Raw genomic sequence first — 26,200 nt, forward strand, 5'->3', positions numbered from 1 at the left:
ACCAGCCGAGCCGCACACTTCACACATCCTAACAAGAGTAATTACACAGGGAAGCGGAGAGTTAGACAGAGACCCAAAGAAGACTCCAAACAGGGGAAGAGAAAGGGGCTCTGGAGAGACTCACAGGAGAGACACACACGACACAACTCACTTATAAACAGAAAGAGTGGGATTTTGCCATACTAAGTTCATTTAAGGATACGTCTTAATTTCTAAAACAATCTACTTGGGGAGGGAAAAAAACTTTAAAAAGCTTTTGCAAAAAGAAAAAAACAAAAAACAACCATCAGTTAGGCTACTTCGTTCATTGGTGTTAAAGATGTCATGTTTCATGTCACTATGTCTGTCCATTTGGGTAGTACTCATGATGCCTGGCAGGACAAGTGCACAGACTAACAACATCAACGTGATGGTCATTTTGCCTCGCAACAACACATACCTGTTCTCTTACCAGAGAGTTTCTCCGGCTATTGAGTACGCGAAAAAAAGCAGAGCAGAGCTGTTCGCAGGATTGAAATTCAATGTGGAGCATCAGAACTCCTCGTGTGGGATGGACGCTCTGTACGCGCTGGTGGACAAGCAGAAAGACGAGCGTCCCGACCTGATCCTCGGTCCGGTGTGCGAGTACACCGCCGCATCGGTGGTTAGAGTGGCATCGCACTGGAACATCCCAGTGATCACAGCAGGTGCTCTGGCCACCGGCTTCAGCGTCAAAGCCCCCGAGTACTCGCATCTCACAAGAATCGCTCCAACTTACCTGAAAATGGCTGAGACGTTTCGGGCGATGTTCGGTCGTTTCGGCTGGAGAACTGCATCTTTGATATACGACGACGATAAAGAGGAGAGAAACTGTTACTTTACGGTAGAGGGGGTTTATACGGTGCTCTCAGAGTACCACATCGTCAAAGATTACGCTGTGTTTAACTCCAACGAGGAGAGAGTAGATGCCGACGGGATCATCGCGTCCGTCTACGGGAGCGAAGGTACTCGTTTACTTGTCTGTCATTTATCAAACGCTTTATGGCAAGTCGTTTTAACAGATATTCCTTAAAACAAACCACTATCTATTTTGCTTCGAGCACTTGTTTTTTCATTTGATACTAGTATTAATGTATTTGACGTTAATGCTTATAAATACTTGCATTAAATCTCGTTCGGTTCTCAGCCATTTACTTCAGACTAGTATATGTTTCAGTTTTACTAACTAGGTGCTAGTTGTGGTTTGTTCTCTCTTAGTTGTAAAAAGTATATATTCAGGCTTTACTGACCATTTTTTAGGAAATAAAATAGCTTGCCATAGATGCCAAAAGTGTCTTACAGTACACTTGTTAAAAAGAATCCTTGGCGAAGTTTCTTGCCAGAATTTGATAGTGGAATGGATGGCATCTTGCTGGGTTTGAGCCCATTACCTTTCATTTACCATCCTAGATCTCAAGTGGTAGCAATCCACACTGATACTAAATAGATGAGATTACACATTCCCCAATAAAATTACACGATAACCTTTCGCATTGCAAATGAATGATGTATTAGGAGGAACATGGGAGTTGGCATGGGCCTTGGGATCAATAACTACAGTATATATCATTGTGATCAGCATTACCTTCAGTTAGGCATCAAACGCAAACAACCGCTGTATGTGAAAATGTTTGTTTTTCCCTCTCCGAAATTACCGGTTACCTGTCAGTAACGATTAAGAGCAATAACACTTCAAATGTGGCTTAATTTTTGTTATTTAGTATTTTAATATTTATTTAAATGCTGTTTGTAGCCTGTATTTGTTTTTAAAGAAAGTCTGTATAATATGATTTAATGGAAACACATTTCAGACATAATGGGACTGTAGGGGTAGGTAAGTAACAAAACATTTGGAAAACATTGTAGAGAATATTAGCTCTAAAGTCAGATTTTTTTCTTCACCAGCAGCGACTCACCTCAGGTATTCAGAGGTCAAGAGGGTGGATTTGCTATGTATTGCCCCTGGTCAGCACATTTGTTATTAATTCACGTGGAAATTAGTTTATCTGGAAGTGGTATTTTCATCAAATAATAATGCATTCAATGGAACCGCAATCCTAATCCACAACATATTAAACTGCCAAGGATGGTGCATCAGACAAATATAGAACATAACATGTCTCTGAGTAGGGTTGTTTTGATTCTCTCCTGATCTCTTAGGGCTTCCTGTCTGTAAAGATAGACAAGAGGTCAGTTGCAGTCCATAAGAAAGTTTGTGGAAAAAATGATCAGTATTTTGACAGCCGGTCAACACTGAGCAAGAGCTGTTGGAATTTTGGGGAGCAATTGTAGGCTTTAGCACTCCTCTAGACATCCTCGAGCACTTTTTAACAGCTTTTCTCATGGCGAGTAAAGTCATGCACTGTCTGCCTGGCTGATTCTTAATAACCAAAGAGGATACACCCTCTGCTACTATTGGTGTTGGACACATTGTGGCGCTAAAAGATATGCCTGCTGTCAAAACTATGAACTGTCTGCTGTTTCAGTCTGCTTTCAAACATCATATCCGTCTGCCCCAAATCTGTGCCGCTTCAGAAAGTCTGACCGTGCACCTCCTTACCGATCCTGTTTCATAAACAGTGCATTTCTTACATTCCTAGCAAGAATGTTGTCGATTTTAGAAAATATACAGATATGCCTCAATACAGGGGCCCTGCTGAAGGCCCAGTCCCCTGTATCGCTTTCCCAAGACAGTCGTGTGCGTCAAAACGAACATCTTGGGTTTCATAAGCTAAAGCGTATTGCGTGAACGCTGGTCATTAAAGGAATGTTCCACCAATTCTGAAAATGTCAGTATGGAATGACTGAAACGGGGTAGGAGGTTAATGCTGTCTTGGGGCTGTTTTGACACTAACAATGCCAGGGTTACACCTCTTGAGGCTTTTTATAATTCTTTCCCTTTTCTGCTAGTTCACAGCAGCTAAAGGTCCTTGACATGTTGCGGTCCCCCAAAGCAACTATAAAGGTACAAGTATGGAATGCTCCTCGTATGATGACATGTATACCGCCTTTGATCTGCCCATCACAGGCCATGCAGAGATCTGAATGTGGAATCTCACTGACGGGATGCATTTTTCAGGTCACCACCCAAACACTCAGGGCAAAATTTGACACCTCTTTCAAGCTCCTTCTGAAGTATAAGAGTATTTTATAAGAAATTACACATTTTTATTTTGTTTAAAGTAGACAAAACGTAAAAAGTAGACATCCTAAAAGCAACACTGCCAAAACGGCATACAGTAGAATGGCTTGTATACATATATAAATATTCAAATATGCGTTTTGTTTAGTTTTTGTGGATAAGGGGTTTCAAGCAACATATCTTTCATTGAAACATCAGACTTCTCTCCGGTGAACAACCGATGGATAGAACCGAGTGCCTGCCCTACATTTTCACCCGGATGTACGTCACAATACCGTTAAATAGACTACTTCAATCACTACTTTAATTACACCATGACTTTAAGCGACAATACCGGCTATCCATGTCAGGGTTGCCAGGTTTTCACAACAAAACCCACCCAATTGCTACTGAAAACTAGCCCAAAACATTTCAAGGGGGGGTCCCACATTAAAAATCGGCGTTCCGGGGGATAAAATACACTTTTTTTTTTTTGTTGGGGCTCCCCTGGTAAATTCGTATTTCAAGGGCTAAGTATTACGTTATTGGGGTCACTTCAACCTGCGGACATCAAAAATAACCCGTGGCAACAGCGTTAAAGTAGCCCAATTCCGTGGGGAAAACTGCGGACTTGGCAACACTGATCCATGTTGGCATCTACATTCCACCATCTGACAGTTGAATTGGTGGCCAAATACTGTACAGACTGATTTGACGTCAACATCAAAAGTTATGGGAAGCTTTTTTCCTCCTATTCAAAAGCTGATGTGCCTATTTATTGAACTTTCCTAACTACACATGCTTATATGGTTAGCAGTGTTGGGCATGTTACTTAAAAAAAGTAATTAGTTACAGTTACAAATTACTACTACGAGTTAGTAACTCAGTTATATCATTATAAAAGTAACTAATTGCCAGGAAATGTAACTTTTGTGTTACTTTTTTTAAAAAAAAGAAAAAAAGTTCAAATGTCAAATAACTTGGATGGCCCCAATAATAAACATGGTAAATGAATAAAACATTGTACACTAATCTACACTATTTTAATGTTGCTGTGGGACAATGTCCCAGGGGCTAAATATCACGTTCATTGGGTCACTTCAACCCGTGGACATGAAAAACAGTATAATATCAACAAAACAATGTGCTTTTGTAAAATAAATGAAATAGACAGGGTGCGCTCTCTGCCATCTCGGTCTCCATCACCTCTCTTCACATAAATAAAACAACCTGAATCTCAGTGAATACGTGCCTCACGTGTCTGCTTTTAAATGAAGTCAGGTCAAAAACAAATATTCTCTAATGAAGTAATCCGTAAGATACCAACCCTCCAGTTTTTCACGTCTAAACTCATCTCTAATGTAATGACGCCCACAAGCGTCTCCGCTTTTCAAATTTTAATCATCCACGTGAGCCTCACGGACATGTAGGTAAACACCCACATCACTTCCACAAACATGAACATTCATCAAGTTTACCTCGGCTACTTTTCTTTTCTGGAAGAAGACATGCTGAGAGGAATAAGCTAGAATTTACCTCAGAAGAAGAACGCAACGCAAAAACTTATAGTAACACCGCATTTTATTGTCAATAATGGCAACAGTGTTGTAAGGGGGGAAACAGTATTTTGTTTGATTATTCGTTTTTAAAAAAATAATGGCATTAGTAACGCCATTTATTTATAACGCCGTTATTTCCAATACATTTGCATTTAGCATTGTTATCAAAACTTGCAGCCCACCAGTTGAGAACACAGCCAAAATGCAGCAGTTCAAAATAATTTGTGATTAGTACCAAGGCAGCCATTTTTCCAAAATAAAACCGATTAGAATTTGTCTGCTTCAAGACCAGACCAATGACCAGATAGATGGCCGTTGCATTGGTCATAAAAGTTTGTGTTTGTATTACCATAAATTATAGACGTCGCCACTGTATAAATTAGCATATATTTTGAATGCTAAACGGTGCAGCCTGTTCCATGAGGTAGATTGCCGGCATCAGAATTAGTATTCCAGGCATGGTAGACACTTCATTGTTTTGTTTTCAGGGCCCCATAAAAGGCTGGAGTGGTGCATGTACTGTAGGAGTGAGTATTGATACAATACAGATAGCAAAATTTACAGATCAGACAAGTTTGTACATGTTTTACTACTATTTGTTCACTTTATTAAGATGACACTTGACTTGATTTTCTGTCCCTGAAGTGGTCAGTGACACAAGCATGTAAGCAAGTTGATTTATGTGGCTGCTTATAATAAGAGCATTCATCATTATCTTCTCTCTCACACAGTTTCTCATAATCAGAAGCCAGTACAGATTGCAAAATAGTTTTTCTTTGCCTGCAGTCATCTTTGGAGGACGTCATTTGGACATTCTCCAGCGCCTGTGACGCCTGGTTTGATTCATTTGGCCACTGTGATGCCCTTGTTTTTGATGTTGTCAGTCTTCGTTAAGCGGTTTTCAACCTGTTGCACGAGGCCACGGCGTGTCGACTGGCACAGCTGAGGCGAATGTAATAAAATACAGATAACTTTAATGACATGGCTCAGCCTGCACATGAGCGTTGATTTAAAAGTATGTTTTAGCGGCTGTTTTATGATAGATTATGAGAAGAAAAAACTTTTGGCCGAGCCAATCAGAATCAACTGTAGGGCTTCGCGATGGATGAATGTCCAAGCCTCAACTGAGAATACTCTCTCAAGAGCACAGGCTGTAGGATCCATGATGTTTGGGTGGAATATTAGCACTGTTTGTTGTTTGCTTTTGGCATCCGATAGAGCGTTTGGAAAGTGTGACGCGTGACGTCAGACTTAACAAGCAGATAAGAAGGACACATCTGGCTGTTGACTGCACATAAACACATAAAATTCCAAGTTATGATCCCCGCCGAGGCTAAATGTCAGAAGATAAGGCACTTTAATGAGGATGGCATAGGGTGTTGCAGTGTTTTGACAGTGAATGACGTGAGCACAGCACATTGGAAACCTGCAGAGTGGTCCTCAGGGAGTGAATTTACTAAGCCAGAGATATGTCATTATAGCGCTGCTTATTTTGCATTCTGTGCCATGCTGCCAAAGTCGGACAGAGGGGCGAGACAGTAAACCCTTATGCTCGGTAGCGATATATCCATGTGCACGTTCACACTATGCTTCTATATAGACCCCCAGGTGCATTAAATGCGGCGCAACCAACGGTAAGTGTGCCATGTGTTGCCTCTTTGCATTCCTCAGCTCATTTGTAACTAGTGTCAGTGGGAAAATCCAGATTTTTGAAATATTGCTGGCTGGAGCTGTACCCCATGGAATCACTGGAGAGCCAACACAGGGCCTGTAGTGTACTGTGCGCTCTGTAATTAAAGGGTGCTATAGTGCAGGAATACTGAGGTGAAGTTTGTCCCACTCAGCTGAGGATATTTCAAGCAGTGCATTACACTGACTGAGCTGTGGGGAAAGTTCCAATCCTCTGAATCTTCCTATTTATGGGACACTTTGCAACTTAAAAAAAAAAAACTCTGTTTGCTTGCTTATTTGTTTATTTATTTTTGACCTCCTTGCTCCATGGGAAAATATTTTGTACCTCAGACTGTGTTTCTATTAGAACAGGTCAAAAAGAAGTTATTCTATGGTACTTATGGGCCCGTGCTTACATAATTGAATCAATGCCACATGTTCTTGTAAAGCTGGCCGGTAGCAGAAAGGTCATAATTAATCTTAAATTAACAACACTGTGCATGTTTCTCAGAATCGAGACGATAATAACTTAATGTGCGTGTTGGATTAGTGGTCTGTAAAACTCTTATGAGAAAATGGTGCTTTATTTTGTCAGAATTAACAATTCTGGTTGTGGTACATACAGCATTATTATACAAACAGTGTTATTCAACGTGTTGACGGAATTTCCACTAAAACAGGAAGTTAGGGCGGGACATATCAAGTAGCTCATCGCCATCTGTTCATTGTTGTTCATGTTTATAGTGCTGAGGATGTCTAACCATGTGCGATGTTTGATCTCTTCCATTGTGCTTTAAAATACAGCATTCTGTGTAGAATTCAAATGGGTTGGACCCAAGCACTGCGTGCAAATTGTGGAGGTTCGTGTGACACTGACGTGAAAACTATTCTCCCCAATGGAAAGCATGTTTAAACTGTATGAATGGGTCCCTATCCCTTATATATGCCATGATTCTTTAGATTCTTGAGAGCATCAAAAAGTGGGAAACTAAGTTTTAAATCCTTATGTCTTTTAAATATGAATTTTGTCAATGTTTTGGAGAACACCAGCTTATAGATATCTAACATGCTGATATGTTCATACTGAAAGCACAAAAACCTAAAGGTGACATTGAACGCAAAATTCATGTTTGCATATACATGTGTCTTAGCAGTATGTGGAACAAACCACCTTACAAAAAATCCATTCACTCCTTAAAAAGTCTCAATTATCAAGCCACAATGATTTTCTGAGCAGTATGATGTCATACTGCTTTGGCCCCGCCCACATTGACTGACAGGCTGTCCTGTATTAGCATATTTCCGCCCTCAGCTAGTTGTACGCTCTCCGCAATTTTCTCCGTGCTCGAACAGCTGTAATGACAACAGTGTCTTGTAGGCAATGCAGTTGTTATGTATTTGGATGTAAAGGAGAACATAAAAGTCTTAATTTTCCTCCAACATTAGACCCACTGAGGATGCAGTAGATTATTTTTGATTTTGATGGTAACGTACCACCGAATATACAAAAAATGGAAGAGAGAGGTGGGGTGAGCAGTAGCTCATTATCATTTAAAGAGACGGTTACCAAAATGGGTTGCTTAATTTTAACCAAATTGTGTTGCAGACTTTTCATGAAATCATACCCAGTTTTGAAAATGGGCAACTGATGTCCCCTTTAAATTTTGATTTCATGCGGACTTTAAAGGGGTCATTGAAGGCCCATTTTCCACAAGATGATATGATTCTTTAGGGTTTTAAATGTCTTTAACATGCTTTGGTTAAAATTTCTCAATGGTAGAATTAAAAACACCCTTTTCACCTTGTCAAAATCAGCTCTGTTCACAGTAACCTGTTTTGTTCCATGTCCCTTTAAATGCTAATGAGCTCTGCTCACGCCGCCCCTCTTATCCATGGGGTGATGGCCTTGGTCTGTGTGACGTTGCAGCCAAAAAGCTAAGAATGGCTTGATTTGAAAAAGGGGATATTATTTATAGGGATTAAAAAACACTGGGTGGATTTTTCTCATTATAGGGTGAATGAGCACACACGCTGCCAACACACATTTATGCTCAAACAACATGTAAAAGTGAATTTTCCATCCGATGGCCCCTTTAAGCACACTGTAATATTGTATCAGTTTAATTGAGTCTCTGTAAATTAAGCTCAGTAAGTGACTAAGAATAATTCAGAAATACACCACCTGATTCGTAAGTTGTGATTCATTAAAAAGAGCTGGTCTGAGTATTTCACTTAGGAATCAGACATTACTTGTCGCACTGTATGGTTTTGATTCACCAAAAAGAACTGTCAAGAAGTCATTAGCTTGAGAATCTGACTTTATTGTGTGTGTTGTATGTTTGTGCTAAATAGTAACACAGGGAATATTTTAGTATGGTATTTGTTCCTCATCGGTGGAACAGAACAAAAAAAATCAGAAAAGTAATTTGGTTACCGTATTATTTTTCATAATTATCTTGGTTAGCAACCCTACATTACTTAACATTATAAATGTCAACCAGGTGGCGTTAATGAGAAATGACAAATAACATTCTCTTCTTTCTTGTTTTGCAGTTGTGATCATGTGTGCCAAGGCGGACACAGTACGAGAACTCATGCTGGCAGCCCATCGACGAAAATTAACCAGCGACAGCAGCATTTTCTTCAACATCGAGCTGTTCAACTCCTCTTCCTATGGTAAAGCTCCACTACTGTACTTATGGTGGTTGTGCAGTGATTACAGAGCTTATCTCTATTCCCAAGATGAACCGTAGTCAGACAGGATTGTCCCTCTAGCACAATGAAGCTATCTACACTGAACTGCAAAAGAGGCCCAGCTCTGCTAGATAGAGATTACATTCAAGAGACATTTGGCTCAACACAATAGCGCCTGGATATTGTCTAGTGTGCAGGTCCAGGATGTTCTTGAGTATATCTAAAAGCCCCATTGTAGCAGCAAATGTAAGAGAGTAGGTATTTCAGCCATTGTCATTGAGGTTTTATCAGCAGAAACAGACTTGTATAATGTCCTTGTTTTAGGAGACATACTTTTCTATGACAAATCTTGCGATGTGTGCTTATGTGAACATGATATACAATAAAAATACAACACTATTTTACAGGGGATGGATCCTGGAGGAGAGGAGACAAATATGACAATGAGGCCAAGGCTGCCTACAGCTTTCTCAACACAGTAACGTTGCTTAGGTCCACAAAGCCAGAGTTTGAAGACTTCTCCATGGAAATGAAAAAGTCACTACAGCAATCAGACATCCCTGTTTGCGAAGGCTGCAGTGCTGTACGTGAGTCTTTGAAACAAAATTACTGAATATAATGGTAAAAATGTATAATAGTGTATCCTGCCAAATGTATTTTAGAATTTTATTGGATTTCAGATTAATTTGGTCAAGGCTTTGCAGATCTAAATTCCTACAAAAATTTAGTTCATCCTTTTGATAAATGATAAATTAGGGATGCACGATATATTGATACTAATTTAGTTATTCTATATACATTTCCAATTGTATTTTTTAATTTAGATTAATTGTTACGAAGCATTTATACAGTATATATGCTCAATAAAATTCTATTTATCTACTACTTATTCTACTTATCCTGTATGCAAATCAGAGCCACTATGGTTTCTGGGCCTTCTGAACAGCCCACCCCCCCCCCCCCTCGTCGGGCCCTTGGAATTGTACTAATATCGTACTAAATATATCACCATCCTGTCCAACGGGGTTATCATAAATGGTAAAATAAAATTTCTTCCTTGATTTGTGTTGTTCACTCACATGAAGTGGTGAAGTGTATTATAATTGATCATTTGCACGTTTCTAAAGCCCGGGTCAGACATGATTTTAGCTCGATTTGCTTGACGTAGGGTGTCGTGGGGATTCGTAAACAACAATTTAAGTCTGGATGCAAGATTAATTTGTTTCATCTCGTGTGGTGTGCCATAGTGGATGACAACCAAGTCCACGTCTGCGACGCTTTACGAAGTCACCACAGAAAGACATGTTTTTTTTTTTTCCGCTGTGCACGCTGAGTTCCGTCACAGTCATAATTTTTGCCAACATTTTTTCACAGACGAAAACGAGACTATAACAAAACAAAAACTACTTTTCAATCGCAAAAACTATGACGAAAATATATTGACACTTTTGTCAATTAATAAAATTGAGACAAAAATGTTAAAGTGATTCATTCAGAACGAATCTGCTGTGTGGTTAGGAGTTTAAATGCACACATTTGAACTGTATCATAGCCTATTGTTCTATCAGGCAGCATACCCTTGCTGCACCTCTCAAAACGTTTAAAAATGTAGATATCTGGGAGTAAGAAGAGCAGGCATATGGATAAATTTGATGACCCAAAAGAGAACTCAATTTGGTCTGGTTTTCTGAGCACTCACACCGAAGCAGCACGTGTCACACAGCACACGAGTACTTTTACGTCGGATGAATGCATAAATGAACACAAAATGATGGCTAATTTAAGGAGTCTTCATGTAAACGCACTCGGTTGCATCTTAGATGAACGTAAACAGTTGGGAGAATATCAGATATGTTAGTACATTGTATCCGTGCATTCGGTTTTAAAGGGACAGCAGTCTAATTTAGTTGCTATTGCTTGTGGCATTGATGTTAATCAAGCAACAAAGTTGTTACAAAAAAGTTGTTACACAAGTTGTTACAAAAAATGCATAATAACCTATATAACCATTGGTATTTCATTGAAAAAAATGTTCTTGTTTCTTTATGAGAAGTGGTTTCATTTCATTTTTAATATAAAGGCATGTTGCGTGTCACAGCAGTTAAATCAGTGTCTACCTTAATATAAAGCCTTAATATCAAATCTATGGTAATTTTAGAGAAATGCTTAATAAATGCATTACACTAAGTAAACTGATTCGATTTTAGCCAACTAAAGATACTGATCTTATGTTATTTAGTCAACTAAAACTAGACTAAAACTAAAATAATTCAGATGACTAAAATGTGACTAAAACTGGCATTTTAATCAAAAGACTATGACCAAAACTAAATCAATCAATCATCTGTTCCGTCATATCTAACACTGGTCAATAGGAGCACAGCAGCATCTTGGTACATGCTTTCAAACATACCAAAACAAAAGAGCGACAATGGTATCAGTCCTGCTAGGTGGAATTTTAGAATAGAGGTAATGTTTATAGAGCTATGGCAACAATACTCTTGCATTTTTGATGTTTCTTCGAGGGACTACCGTGACAGAGTGAAAAAGGTCAAATAAAAACTGTTTTACCTCAGTTCTCTTTGACAGTCCATACTGTCCATACTGTCTTCACGCAATCCAGAATTGTGTCCACTGTCAGGTTTTCTACCTTTTTTGGGTTTTTCTGACAACAAGACAGTTCTCTTTAAAAATGTTTGATTAGTTATGCTACTAGTTTTTGCTGTGGTGTCATAGAAATTTTCTTTAAATAATAAAGAACCATTTTTTTATCCGATCTGTGACTCAGAACCTGTAATATGATCCAAACCATGAATTTTGTAATCCGTTGCGCAATTTGTTGTTTGGAGAAAAAAATAGTCACTTAAGGTTTTGATCATGCTGATTTGTCCACAGTGAGGTTCAGCCGAATGGCTACCAAGGGTTTTGAAATTTTGCGAGCCCTGTACACCATCCTCATTGTCCCCTGAGAGTAGTATACAGGCAAATCAGTCACTCAATCAATCAACCATAAGCCCCCTTCCTGCAATTCCATCCATTTTGTGGCCTGCAATGTTCAAAGAGCAGCCAATTCATTTATTCACCCAGTTTAAAGTCCAAATACAGTGCATTCACACTTTAAGTGCTTTTCAATGGGGTGACTTGGCGTTCCATACAGGCCCCATATTTTGGTCTGGCTCTTTGTCCCCATCATGTCAGCTTCCTTTGAAAAGCCGTCAAAGCTTTTCTAAGGAAGACAGCGGGAACTGTCTTTCTGAAACAAACAATTGTGGACGAATCGAAGTGCCAAGGTTAATAACCTCAGTGGGGGCCCTGCCACTTTTGACTGGCTCAATTGCTGTATCAACAGGAGCCGCAAAAGACTGGAGCTGGACCTTCGCGGGGGACCACCATCGTATAGAAAGAGCAGCATTCAGACAAAGCCCATTCTCGTTCCAAATACGAATGTCAAGACTTCAGTGTGCCGAGCACAATTAGTTTATTGTACGAGTGCGCTACCCAGAGAAGCAGAAGCTTTACCTGATAGAAGCGCAGGCTAATGTGATGTTTCACAACTTGGCCTTCTCCTTGTAGCTGCCGCTTGTTTTTTACTGACAGCGGTGTTCATGCTGAATTAATGAGCTGGATGAAGAATGCTCACTTTATTCATTAAGGAAGGTGATACATTTTTGGGAACTGGCTTACAGTGAGTGGTGTTCTTATGAGCATCCACACAGATTTTTGCAATTCGTACTAGCTGCCAGGAAATGCAGCCATACTCATTTGCAAAGAGCCCCCCATATGCAGAACGTAAATCTGCTGGAGAAATGACAGTTTCCACTCTTAACATTCTGGAAGGTCGACTATACAGTATAATCCAGCTACAAAGTAAAACCTCAAATACAGACATTTAAAAAGTGCTGTTTTAGATCCAAAGGTGCCGTCAACCGTAGGTCCTTAGCGACTCTAAAATGACTGAGTCTGTGAAAAATGCTAAGCATTTTTATGCACTGATGACCAGTAGGTGGGTGTGTTGGATTACCACAGTCATTAGAAACATGTTTTATGATTTACAATATAATGTATTTCATGTTTAATGCGCTTGATTGGATTTATCCAACGTTTCTTCTATATTTTCCACTTGCAAAATACTCTTGGAAGAAAAGGTTTTGAAATGATCCTAAAAACAGGCAGCATTCCTCTGAATCATTAACAGTTTTTTCTAGCTGAGAAACATCATCTCTTCAAAAGAGGCAAAGTATGAATTGGGTCAGACTGACATGTATTTTATCTTACTTAGTAATAGTTGTCATATGTTGGCCCTCAGGTTTATCTGTTACTTATTTTCTGTTACTTCGGCTCGCCCTTCAAGTTCCAGCATGAAAAAACCACTGAAGCTCAATTAATTCCCAGAAATTGTATTTGCACCGATTTAGCATTAATAAAATACAGATCTCCTCAGGTGTTTATAATATAATCAGAGCTAAACTCAGGGTCATGTTTCAACTAATGAGGTTTTAATGCTTGGCAACTGGCTCTAAGAGAGAGTATTTTTACATTAACAATGTAATTAATGAAACCAAGTATAAATCTCATCAGTTTAGCGTTTTACATTTATTCCAAAATAATAACTGAAGGTAGTAACAATTTAAACAATATACTTTATTTAAACAATTTTATTTATATTTTATATAAATATATCAATATTTAATTGATGAACAGATGTTCAGCTGTTCTTTTACTAATAAACTTATTTTCGCATCATTAGTCATCAGGTGAACACAGATCATGTTTTCAGGCTATTTAAAATTTGATTTTGACATGACAAAGTGGTGATATTGAAGCGTGTGAGCTCTTTACTTCTTTATTAGTCGGCATTATATATTAACGCCATTATATTGTTCATTCGGACTGATTCACAAATGCAGAACATGCACAAACACAAGAGGCAGGATTTATCATATGAACCAATCACAGCCGATAACCAGTCATATGCAGTCATATCCAAATGGAGGCATTGCCACCTCTCACATGACCTCTCACGGCACACTTTAGGTGGTCTGATAAAACTCAATGGGCTCAGGAGGAGAGAGAGAGACGGACTCCCACTGTAACTTTACCTGCTGGTGCCGCTGTTGTACAATATTTCTTTAGAAAAACCCTCTATATCATATTTTGTAATATTTGCATTGTTTTATTTTTGTATAATGAATATAATTTTTTGAGTAGACACTGCCTCCCTGGCCTCCTTGGAGGAAACGCCCCCTTACAGATACATATCTGTCTGTCCTTGAGCAAAAGTGCTACAAAGTTAATAAAAAACTATTCAACCTGAGAAGGAAGATCAGCGAAGCGACTAGGAACATTCATTAGAGATGAACAAACTCAATACACTAGATCGCAGATGAATTTAAGGCCACCCATGGTTGCTTCTTTCATTTCCTTCCTTTAACAACTCTTATCTAGAAAGAGATATGCAGTCAACCGCTTAGCTGACCATTAAGGGACCCTAAAGCCATCTCACAGGATCTGAACACACTGTGGCTGAATGGCCAAACTGAGACAAACAAAGGAAGTCACAGACTTTTCACAGACAGTTCGTTCTCGTTTTTTTATGTACATTTACATGAAATGGAAAAACAAACATAAATACATTATTCTTATGATTTAATTTAATTTTTAAAATTCATTTATGAATTAATTCTATAAATTTAATAGCAGAAAATGATTTATTTATTTATGTATGAACAGCGCAGGGTAGTTTAATTATGTTACAAGGATAAAGAATAAGATCTTTGTATTTCTGTGAAGGTTTTCTTATCAGGTTATCACAGAATATATGACTCAGCCATTGCAACTGGACTTTGATTCTCATCGTTTGATGAAGTTATATCACTCATCTAAAAGGCTGCATCATGTAAGGTTTTGAGTGGTGTTCAATCGACGAGAAAATGTCCTACCGCACCGATTGAATTCTAAAAGACTAAAAGCTCTTCACGTACACAATGGAAGATGTCCGAACATTTGGCTGGTTTTTTATATTTTGTTGCATTCCAGTTGGAGGAAATAGGTCGAGAAATAAAAACAATTATGGAAATAAATAGGATAACAGTGTGAAATTAACATTATTAACATTATTTATTTTTCATATTTCATATTTGTTTCTTCATTGATGGCAATCCTACAGTTCTGTTCTGTCCTTTCTGTCATTGCAGTACAGCTGGTAGTGACAGTAAGACTCCACTGGGTAATGTTTCACCGTGGTGAGGAAACTGACATGCGGTTGCACCTTTTCATGCCAGAGCCTGAAGTTAATCAGCCCAAAAAAACAGAAACCGGCTTAATGGTAAAAACAGTGAGTCCAGTGAGCCCTGAGGATGAGTTACATTCATTCTAATAATGTAGGGCTTGTTTTGGTTTAATCACTGCAGCTGAGCCAACTATGAATAACTGCTGTTATGCAGTTTTCTCTCCGTCCCGATATCTATGGAGGAAGTTAACAGTAAAAACATTGTTTATTAAACTTTATATATAAAATTTAGTAAATGAAAATGACATGTAGATGATACATGACATGGAACATGCTTTATAAATAACAGTCTAAGGGCTGCAATGATTCCTCGATTCTATTGCATTTTGGCCGTGTCGAGTAATCGGCAAAATACCGGAAGTTGCGCATTCCACATATTAAACCTATTTAAGAATCATAATAAAGCATAATGCTATTAAGAATTCACAAACGCTACAATTCAATTAAATAAATATATGTGATACAGGATTAATATATGTGCTTTAATTATTTACAAGCGTGTAAGTTATGTACGTGCATGTCAGAGTGGCTCCGTTCACAGTAAAAGCTGCTCCACAAACTGTTAACATTTACATGTGTGGAGCGTCTCAAACTCCATCTCTGCATGTTGTTGTGAGTTTGGGTTTATTATAACGTTTATCTGGGAGCACAACGTGCGTTATTTCATCAGATTTGAAAAGTAAATCATTTATAAACCTACGCAAACACAGGAGAACACATCAGTATCTTTCTCAATTTGCTAACTCTTCATTGCGATTTCAAAATAAAAGTTTAAACCCTCACTCTGAGTTTACATGTTTTAATGTCCACACCCTTATGAAAATTAACCATGATTTGACTACAAATAATACCAAAACACGTGGTTATTGTAGGTAAACCACGGTAACCGCAAATTAATCATGGTATTTGTAGTAAAACCATGTTTACTACACTTTTACTATAATAAAACCATGGTTAATTTTTGTAGGGGCATACTCAAGAAATACAGTAACTTTTCTATGATAAAGAAATGGCCAAATATTACAGATTAAGTGGACATTTGAATTAAATGTTGTTTAGTCAATATTAAAAAAGGATTAGATCTCCTATTAAAGTGCAAAAACGATCATCAGGCCCAGGGTTGCCAGGTTTTCACAACAAAACCCGCCCAATAGCTACTCAAAACTAGCCCAATCACATTTCGAGGGGATAAAATAGAGGTTTTTTTTTTTTTTTTTTGTCGGGGTTCCCCTGGTAAATTAGCATTCCAGGGGCTAAATATGCCCGCGGACATCAACAACCTGTGGCAACAGTGTTAAAGTAGCCCAATTCCGGGGGAAAAACCACGGACTTGGCAACACTGATCAGGCCGTTGGCGCCTTCTGCAGGTTTATAATGCATTATGTATTTTTACAGTTTTGTTCAGTAAAACCATATGAAAACTTGCTTTTCATAGTTTATTTATACTAATTATTGATACTTAATTTATTTTTTACTTTATTTATTATACTTTATTTGAACTATAATTATTGCCTCATTGCTATTATATGTATTTTAAGTCATTTTTAAAGGCTGTTGTACACTTAAGTCTATTTTTATTACTAAAAAAAAAAAAAAAGATTATCCGATCATTCGATTAATCGTCAGAATAATCATCAGATTACTTGCTTACCAAAATAATCATTAGTGACAGTTCTAAACAGTCTGTCTTTAGTCAAAGTATATGTTATTTTTAAATGAACCAAAAATACAAAATGGACAAAGCTAAAAACAAAAAAAATTACAGTGAATTTATTTATTTTTGCTACATAAGAAATCACTTTCTCATTTAAAGGTGCTGCAAACTGTGATGGAAAACCACAGATCTCAACGTGGGTGACAGGCCTCGAGACCTCTCCTTTAACTTCTAAGTTAAAATAATAGAAATTTAATCAAAATCCCTATATCCCTTTCTTATCGCATTCTTGAACTGAGATGGCATCAGTTTTACATAAACTGTTAGCAATAGTGCCTGATCTTAAATATCAGCAGCAGGGTTTGTTTCGCAATGAGAAAGCATGACATTTTTTTTGAGGAATGTTCAGTCCGATACATTGTGTTGCTGAATCACAAGCTGCGCTCTGTATGAAAACACGGCAGGGTTTGTTATGCTCCGAATGCTTGGAGATTTCACCTCTGTTCACGCTTCCAAAAATGAATATGTATATAAACAGTCATATGACTATATCAGCTTTTCCTGCTGTTTCACTCTTATTAGGCAGTTGAGGGTGAATGTAAATATACAGTAATCTTGGCAGCCGGTTATCGAATCTCCCCCGGGCCGCAGACTGACTAAGCCCCAGGTTTTACTATTGTTTGCGTTGGGCTGTGCACACGCAGCATACGGCTCTGCGGCAGGAACGGACCATTAATCCGTATCATAACATGAGCATCTATTAGTACGCGCTTTTCAGTATTCATGGCGGCTGGGCAGCCCGTATTATTTTTTAATTCCTTAACATTTCATTGAACAACACAGTGCTGTTTATGGATCCTCTCCATCTTATTCACTCTTGATGTTAGAAAACACTGTATGCAGTTGTTCATTCATTTGAAGTTTAAATAAAGTATGATATCGATAGATAAGCTGCTTCTGGATTCTCTCACAATAACCTTTACTTCCAGTTTTCTAATAATATGTTGTTCTTTCTCCAATATAGCAATGGAAGGTTAAAGCATGAAAATGACCTTTTTCACTGATTGAGTTTTTATTGATCTTTCCCCCTTTTTTTACATTGCAGGTCAATATGTTTATGGAGGGGTTCCATGATGCTTTGATTCTGTACGCAACTGCCTTGCGTGAGGTGATGAGCAATGGTCGGACGAAAAAGAATGGACTGGAAATCACACATAGCATGTGGAACAGAACATTTGAAGGTAATTCACAAAAAATGCAGTTTTTTCCCCCCTGTACCTAATGTTTTGAAATCAGGCCGCCGAAGTGCTATGGACACGGCTCTTTGGTGGACATCATTTGCATTTTATAACAACAATTAATCAGCAGCTGCAGGTCTGAAATGCAAATATATACTCACAGAGGCATGAGGGTTGACTGGTTTAATTTCGTGTTAAAGTTCAGCAACTGAGAAAGTAAACAGTGGAAGCAAACTTGTCAGTAATCAAGCAAAACCTCCTAATTAGCATGTCTGGATGATGCACAAGCCAGACGGTGTCAGAATAGGATGATTACATAAATGAAAAAGAAAATAAACATTACACTTGTGTTAATTAGGCTGATCTTGCATGTGTGCATCTCTGGTAGGGGTGTAGCATTAAATTAACATTTAAGGCCCTGAATGGGTTCTCTGCGTAACGGAGAGAGTTCTTTGTATGAAAGATGCACAATCAGTTTGTAGTATGATTCAAGACATGTTTATTTAAACACAAATTGTTTAAAGTACTCTTTCATTAGTCATAATAGCATCAACCACTTTAATCTGTTTACCATCACCTATGGATGCCAGTATTCGCCACTGAATGAAAAATAAAAAGGTTATTGCAACTCTTTATCTCACTATTCTGACTTTTTTTCTCAGAATTGTATGATATAAACTCACAATTGCAAGTTATAAAGTCAGAATTGCATCATAAAAACTTGCAATGCTGACTTCTTTCCCAGAATTGTGAGATATGAACTCGCTATTGAATTATAAAGTCCAATTTTGAGGGGGAAAAAGACTGATATGCTCTCAGAATTGAGTTTTTATCTCACAATTCTGACTTAACTCGCAGCTGTGTTATAAACTCAAGGATCAGTGTTGCCAGATCCGCGGTTTTCCCACGGAATTGGGCTACTTCAACACTGTCGCTGCAGGTTGTTTAAAGCGAACCCAATAACGTTATATTTAGCCCCTGAAATACGAATTTACCAGGGGCAGTCCGACAAAAAAATGTGCATTTTTAACAGGGGACCCACCTCGAAACGGAATTGGGCTAGGTTTGGTCTAGTTTTGGGCTGGTTTTGTTGTGAAAACCTGGCAACCCTGGCAAGGATGCAAGGAATTGATCGAAAGTGACAGTGAAGACATTTATGATGCAAAATCTATATTTTTCAAATAAATGCTGTTCTTTTAGTCAATTCATTAAAGAATCCTGAAAAGATTTCACTATGGTTTCTACTAAAAAAAATTATATATTTTCAGCATAATAATTAATAATAAAAAAATGTTTTTTGAGGCCCAAATCAGCATAATAAAATGATTTCCGAAGACTGGAGTAATAATGCAAAAAATTTAGCGTTGCCATTACAAGAATAATATACTTTTTAGAATGTATTAAAATCTGGATTCCATTGTTTTTAATTGTAATAATATTTCACAGAGACTTCTTTCAAAAGCATAAAAAAATCTTGCCCACCCCAAATTTTTAAACTTGGTGTATATAGAAATTTTTCAGAAAACATGTAAAATTGGTTTGTAGTAACACTTTTTTTACTTTTAAATGGGTCACGAATGGAGAATCATTATTTTCCTAATATTTACACATTGTGGTAATATGTAGAAGTTACTCTACAATAAAAACATACTGCAAATTTCAAAACTTAAAACTAATTCCCTGGATTTAAAACATAAATAATTGTTTTTTACCCTTTTGAAGACCTGGATTTTAAATCAAGAGAATCAAGACATCATGAAAGACAGTTCTGAAAAAATCAATGACACAGTTTAGACTGCTCAACAAGTCTCAACGAACATTGTGTTCATTGTGTAAGTTATGATGAAAATATTGGTGAGATTGCAGAAATCATGTTGCAATAATGAGATCACTGCGTCATGTCTTCAGTAGACATAACTGTTTGGCTGCAGTGCAGCGCTGCAACCTTTGATGCAACAGTAGTTCTTCAGTATATTGCGATAATCTACACGCTTTTTTGTAGTAAAAGCTTTCAAAAGAGTTCCACATGTAATACTCATTTCATATGCAAAGACGTCAGCCAATCATAGCAGTGGGCGTTACATTGCAGTCTTGTAGCAGCCCTTCCAGCAGACCATAAATTATGAACATTTTGGTAAAAAAAAAAAAAAAAAACATACTAAGATATTAAGTGCACCTCGGGAAGCATTATGAAAAAAATTTAAAAATGCATTTCATGACTTCTTTAAATGATACTTTACACTCTAAGCTTATTATTATTATTATTAAAATAATAATGCATATTTTGTGCAAAGAGAACATTGTTATCCTAACACTGACCAAGTCCCATTTTATTCCCATTATTATTCACCACATTTGATTCTCATTATTGTAGCTGTGAACAGAGGGTTCTCCAGTATTCTTGCCACTGTAATTCATTAAACTTCCCTTACAAAATAAGTGCTCAGACATGTCTGCGGCTCAGACCCGTCTCAATGACCGCAGCAAGACAACTAAACGTGAAATAACAATGTTTCGCTCGGCCAGAATCATCAGGAACAGGGTCATGTTTTCCTGTAAAATGAAATAATATTTTAAAAATCTCAAGAATTCAGGAACACAGATGTACAGATGAAATTACCATTTCTGCAGTCAAAGCCAACAAAAACGGCAGGAGGCGGATGAGATTTCCTGTTGTACTGCCCACCCGGAATTTGTCGACTCTTGCCGGTGTTTTCCTTGGAATGTTTGACTCCTCAAACTAATTAATTTTCTCATTCCTCACATTCCGTTATACAGGCATCGCTGGCCAGGTGTCTCTAGATGCCAATGGTGACCGGAATGGGGATTTCTCTGTCATTAGGATGACAGACCCAGAGGCAGGAACTCATGAGGTATGCGCACATGATCATCTCTGCTTTATTTTACGAAGAGAATTAACTAAAAAATTGCTAAGTAATCACCAAGATGTGAAAAATGTCTTTTTTTGCCTTCAGACCATCTTGAGCTACTTCGGCAACAATAGAAGTTTCCAGATCATGCCAGGCTTTAAGAGGGAATGGTTCTCCTTGCGAACAGCACCAGAGCCTCCACCCCCAAAACACAGTGACCCATCATGTAAATTACCTCTACTGCTTCAAGACTGACACTTGTTTTTTTTTTGTTTTTTTTGTAACAAAGAGTCAAAATTAAGACAACAGATTATTATTATTATTATTATTATTATTATTACTTACAATAGTAGTAATAGCACCTTATTACACACCCCAGTTTGAAAAGCCACGCTTTGCAGTATGTAAACCTCACTAAATTATATAAATGTGCTGCTTTCCTTACAAATGGTTTCATTTTCTTTCCTAAGCAGGTGGACTAGGTGTATCGGCAGTGACTGGGATAATAGTAGGGGCAATTCTGGGAACGGCTCTCCTTATGGGATTCTACTTCTTTAGGTAAACAGAAAACTATTTTTTCATAAAATAGCCTAATCTATTAATTGATATTGAGTGCTTGGCATTTAAATGTTTGTAGAGTTTGTGTGAATTTTTTTTTTTTTTTAGAAATATCTGTAAGTGCCCTAGTATTTGTTAAGATATAAAAGAACTAGTGCTGTCAATATTTTGCATATTTTTTTATTAATATTAATTGCGATTAATCCCACCTAACATTAACGTTTTTTAAATATACTTTTATACTGCAATAATTGCGCATTCAATCCTCAAATTAATGTTAAAACAACATAAAGACAGTGTATTTTTAATATTTGTTCTTTTTTTTTTTGACTGAATAGGAGTATCACTGATACCAATATTACTGATGTCTCTAGGAAATTGTTGTTTTTTTCCTAATATTTAACCGTTGACTATAGCCATTCAACATTACAACAACATTAGTTTAAGTTAGAGCTATCAACTGTAACATTTATTAGACTTTAAAAAATAACTTCTAATTTAAGTGAACTTAAAACAGTCTTCACATAAACCTGTTATTTATATTACCTGTGCCTTTCAGCGAGTAGGAAATATACAGAAATTGAATAAAGTTATCAGACACTAAATACTAAATTAAATATAGATGAGTCCTTAAAGCTACAAAAATTATTCATTTTGTTTTTTTGTCATGTTCTTCGATTAATAGACATCACAGCAGCTGGGTTATTACAGTGCCTTGCGAAAGTATTCATTTTTTCTCTTTGTTATGTTGCAGCCTTATGTTAAACTGCTTTAAATTACTTTTATTTTCCCCACATGAATCTACACTCCATACACCATAATGACAAAGCACAAAACATGTTTGTAACAATAAAAAACTTAAATGATTCCATTGCATAAGTATTCATACCCTTTTCTGGGGCACTTGAAATTTAGCTCAAGAGTTTTCAGATTGTTTGTAGATGTTACTACACTTCGAGTAGAGTTAAACTGTGGCAAATTCATTTGAATAAGTATGATTTGGAAAGGCACACACCTTTCAGAAAAGGCCTAACAGCTGAAAATGCGTATCAGAGCAAAAACCATGTAGAGCCTTGAGGTCAAAATAGCTGCCTGTAGAGCTCAGAAACAGGATTGCGTCAAGTCACGCATCCAGGGAAGAGTTCTGTTGCATTGAAGGTTCACAGACGCATGTAGTTTCCGTTATCCATAATGGAAGACGCTTGGAACAACTAGGACTCTTCCTAGAGCTGGCCTCCGGGCCAAACTGAGCAATTGATGGAGAAGGGCCTTGGTCAGAGTGGTGACCAAGAACCTGATGGTCACTCTAGTTGAGCTCCATGATCATATATGCAGATGGAAGAAATTTACAGAAGGACATACATCACTACAACACTCCACCAATCCAGTCTTTATGGCGGTGTGGCCAAACTTAATCCTCTCCTCAGTGAAGACACATGAAAACACACTTGGAATTTTCAAAAAAGCACCTAAAGGACCCTCAGACTATGAGAAACAAGATTCTCTGGTTTGATGAACCTCAATTCCAAGCAACATGTTTGAGGGAAACCAGGCACTGCTCATCACCTGCACAGTACCATCCCAAAAGTAAAGTGTGCTGGTAGCAGCCTCATGCTGTGGGGTTGTTTTTTAGCCATAGGGACCGAGGGACTCGTCCGAGTAGAAGGAAAACTCAATGCACCAAAATATTGAGATAGCCTTAATGAAAACCCAGACAAGAACGTTCTGAACTTCAGACTGGGCACTTTCCAAAAGGACAATGACCCTAAGCACACAGCAAGAGTGGCTTATAGACAATCTGCGAATGTCCTTGAGTGTCCCAGCCACAGCCTGGACTTGAACGCAATCAAATATTACTGGAGAAATCTGAAAATGTCCGCCAGCCCCCATCCAAGCTGACAGAGCTTGAGAGGTGAAGAGTTGAGGCGAAGAATGGCAGATAATTGCCAAATGCAGATGTGCAAAGCTTGCCGCATTATACCCAAAAAGACTTTTGGGCTGTAAAGGTGCTTTAAGTACTGAATACATATGCAATGTACTTATGTCAGTGTTTTTTTTTTTTTTAAACAATTTGCAAAGTCATTATGGTATATGGAGTGTAAATTGATCTGGGGAAAAAAAGCAATTAAAGCAGTTTAACATAAGGCTGCAATATAAAATGTGAGGAAGAAAATGAAGGGGTATGAATACTTTAGCAAGGCACTGTAGGTTATTTAGCTGTTATTACTTTAAGAGCTGCTGCTGCTGAACATGATGCGAAACTGACATGCATACTCGCAGTTTCATTCGCACGCTCCTGCGTGCGCTCCTGCATTAGTGCGTGCAATTTAAGCGTGTGCTATGAGCACAGTATAAGGCTGACAGGACATAGGGCCTAACAACATCTCATCTGACCACAGTTCACTCTTGTTCTACCAAATCTCTCTCATCACCTGTCGCATGCTTATTTGACTAGCGCCTGGCGCTGAGTGTCGGAGTGCGTCTGAAAAGTCTTCCGTTTGATGTGGTGGTTAAGATGTTTTGCAACTAAAACGTAATTCTTGTCAATAAAAAAAAGAAACAGATGCAGCAGTTATGAGTGGGGTGGCCGACCGTAGCTTCGCCCCTGTGCTAAATATTTTTAACGCCGTTAAACTGGAAAACGCATTAATGTGCTAATTTTGACAGCACTAAAAAAGAAGATTGTTATTGCTGCTCATACAATATCATCTGCATTCATGATATTTTTCTTAATCATTCCTCAGGAAAAATTACAGGATAACCATTGAACGGAGAATACCTCGAGAAGAGTGTGACATCGGGAAGCACCGTCAGTTGCGGGAAGACTCCATAAGATCCAACTTCTCGGCAGCGTAGTCTGTAGTCGTAAGTCGACTGGAAAGGTGCATCTCAGATGGGTCTGTGAGCTCATCAAACACCATCCCAGGAACCCTGAAATATTTATAGACATGCTGTAGTGTTTTTTCCTTGTAAATGTCTCTTGCTCTTCAATTCGTAAACTCAGGAAAGTTGAATTATTGGAGGAGAAGCGCTCGCAAGGCTTCTCGACTCTCTGTAAAGGAAAAAGGGTCTTTTTTATTTAGCTACAGACCTTTTTTCCTGCCAAACTGATCTTGAGGAAAACTCTTTTGTAGAAAATAGTCAGTTGACTTGAGTCCGATGGGGAGAAGCGGTTATGAGATATTGAGGACGGCAAGAGTGATATCAGAACCTAAGCTTACTTTAAACGCAACACTCTCACTCATGTTACCTTCCTCTACTTCCTTTAGAGAATGTCCAGTAGAACACACTGATCAACATCCATGCTTTCTTCTTTGTAGATTTTGTCAGGAGGCACTGATGAAAACAAAACTGATGTGAACTTTAAAATGACGTTCCTCTCTGTCAACACGCATCTCAGCAAGCCTTGATGTATCAAATTTGGCTGCATGCTGAAACACTGAACTGTTATTTATTATTACAAATTCAGATTTTCTACAAGTGATTTCTTTCATAGGTTTTAGTCCCACTAATTTTAATAATCCAATATACTTTCAGCTCTTTTGAATTACACTGCCATGTACAGTATCATATGCGCTGCTGGGTGCCTCATGACCAAATGTTGTCTGACTGGTGTTTTTTTTTAATGTAAAACTGACTTAAGTGTCCATTCATGTCAAAATGTTTGAAAAGATTTGTAAACTTATGCTTTAATAACAGGAAAATACATCAATGCCTACTATAAGCCTTCTCCACCATTACCTTTTTTGTCAGTCGTTTTGTACAGCCCACTCTTTGTTGTTAAACATTACCCTTTTTTGATTTCAAGATAGGTGATTCTGCTTAAATCATGCCTGATTTTTCATCGGCCTGCATCCGTGAAGGTGAACTGCAGAGGCAAGCGATTTCTTTGGTTTAAAAAGCTAAAAAAGGAGGTTGTCAGGAAGTTATGTAATAGCTATAGATACATCACAAAATGATTTTATACACAACAGAAGCCGGTCTACCTACCAACAACAGATTTCGAAAAGCTATGTTCAGTTTATATTGCACATGTACATTTTTGAACTTTTATGTCTTTAGATTGTCTTTGTCAGGAGGTGGTTATCAATAATCTATCAGTTTAATAGCATATAAAGTATATTTTTACCATTTGTGATGATTCAGTAATGATGATGAGATGTAAATGTGAGATGTCACATTTAAAACCATCTCTATGGTTTGTGCATCAAATAAAAAAAAATTCTAGGGTTTTATTCGGGCTTGGTATGATGGCAATTGTATACTGATGTAAGTAAATGTATCAACATAAGATGTGATGTTATTTATTGATATTTTTGTAGAGGTTTCATTTTTTCTTAGTGTTGATTTTAACATTGTTTCTTGTGTGAAATATACAGAATCCTTTTTGTAAACAGTATATCTGCCTTGTCAGAGCAAATTTTACCTGATAAGTATATTTACAAGGCTTTGTAAACACTCAGAAGAATTGTAACTTATTTAGATTGATACATATTGACCAATTAAAACAAAAATTTATGAAATTAAA

At 37.7% G+C, this 26,200-nt stretch overlaps 1 protein-coding gene across 2 annotated transcripts; it reads left to right on the forward strand.

Moving 5' to 3' along the window:
• On the forward strand, window positions 1-26,200 carry npr3 (natriuretic peptide receptor 3). Of its 2 annotated transcripts, none has more exons than XM_051111097.1 (8): window positions 1-983; window positions 8,923-9,045; window positions 9,471-9,646; window positions 18,112-18,247; window positions 21,023-21,117; window positions 21,220-21,340; window positions 21,585-21,672; window positions 24,417-26,200. In XM_051111097.1, exons 1-8 carry the CDS (start codon window positions 320-322, stop codon window positions 24,526-24,528), a joined length of 1,515 nt encoding a protein of 504 aa, XP_050967054.1. In that variant the 5' UTR covers window positions 1-319; the 3' UTR covers window positions 24,529-26,200. The 2 variants fall into 2 exon arrangements, with proteins under 2 accessions (XP_050967054.1, XP_050967055.1); XM_051111098.1 differs by having other exon boundaries at window positions 21,588-21,672.

The sequence above is a fragment of the Labeo rohita genome, chromosome 5 (genome assembly GCF_022985175.1).
Source record: "Labeo rohita strain BAU-BD-2019 chromosome 5, IGBB_LRoh.1.0, whole genome shotgun sequence".
NCBI classification, from domain to species: Eukaryota; Metazoa; Chordata; class Actinopteri; order Cypriniformes; family Cyprinidae; genus Labeo; species Labeo rohita.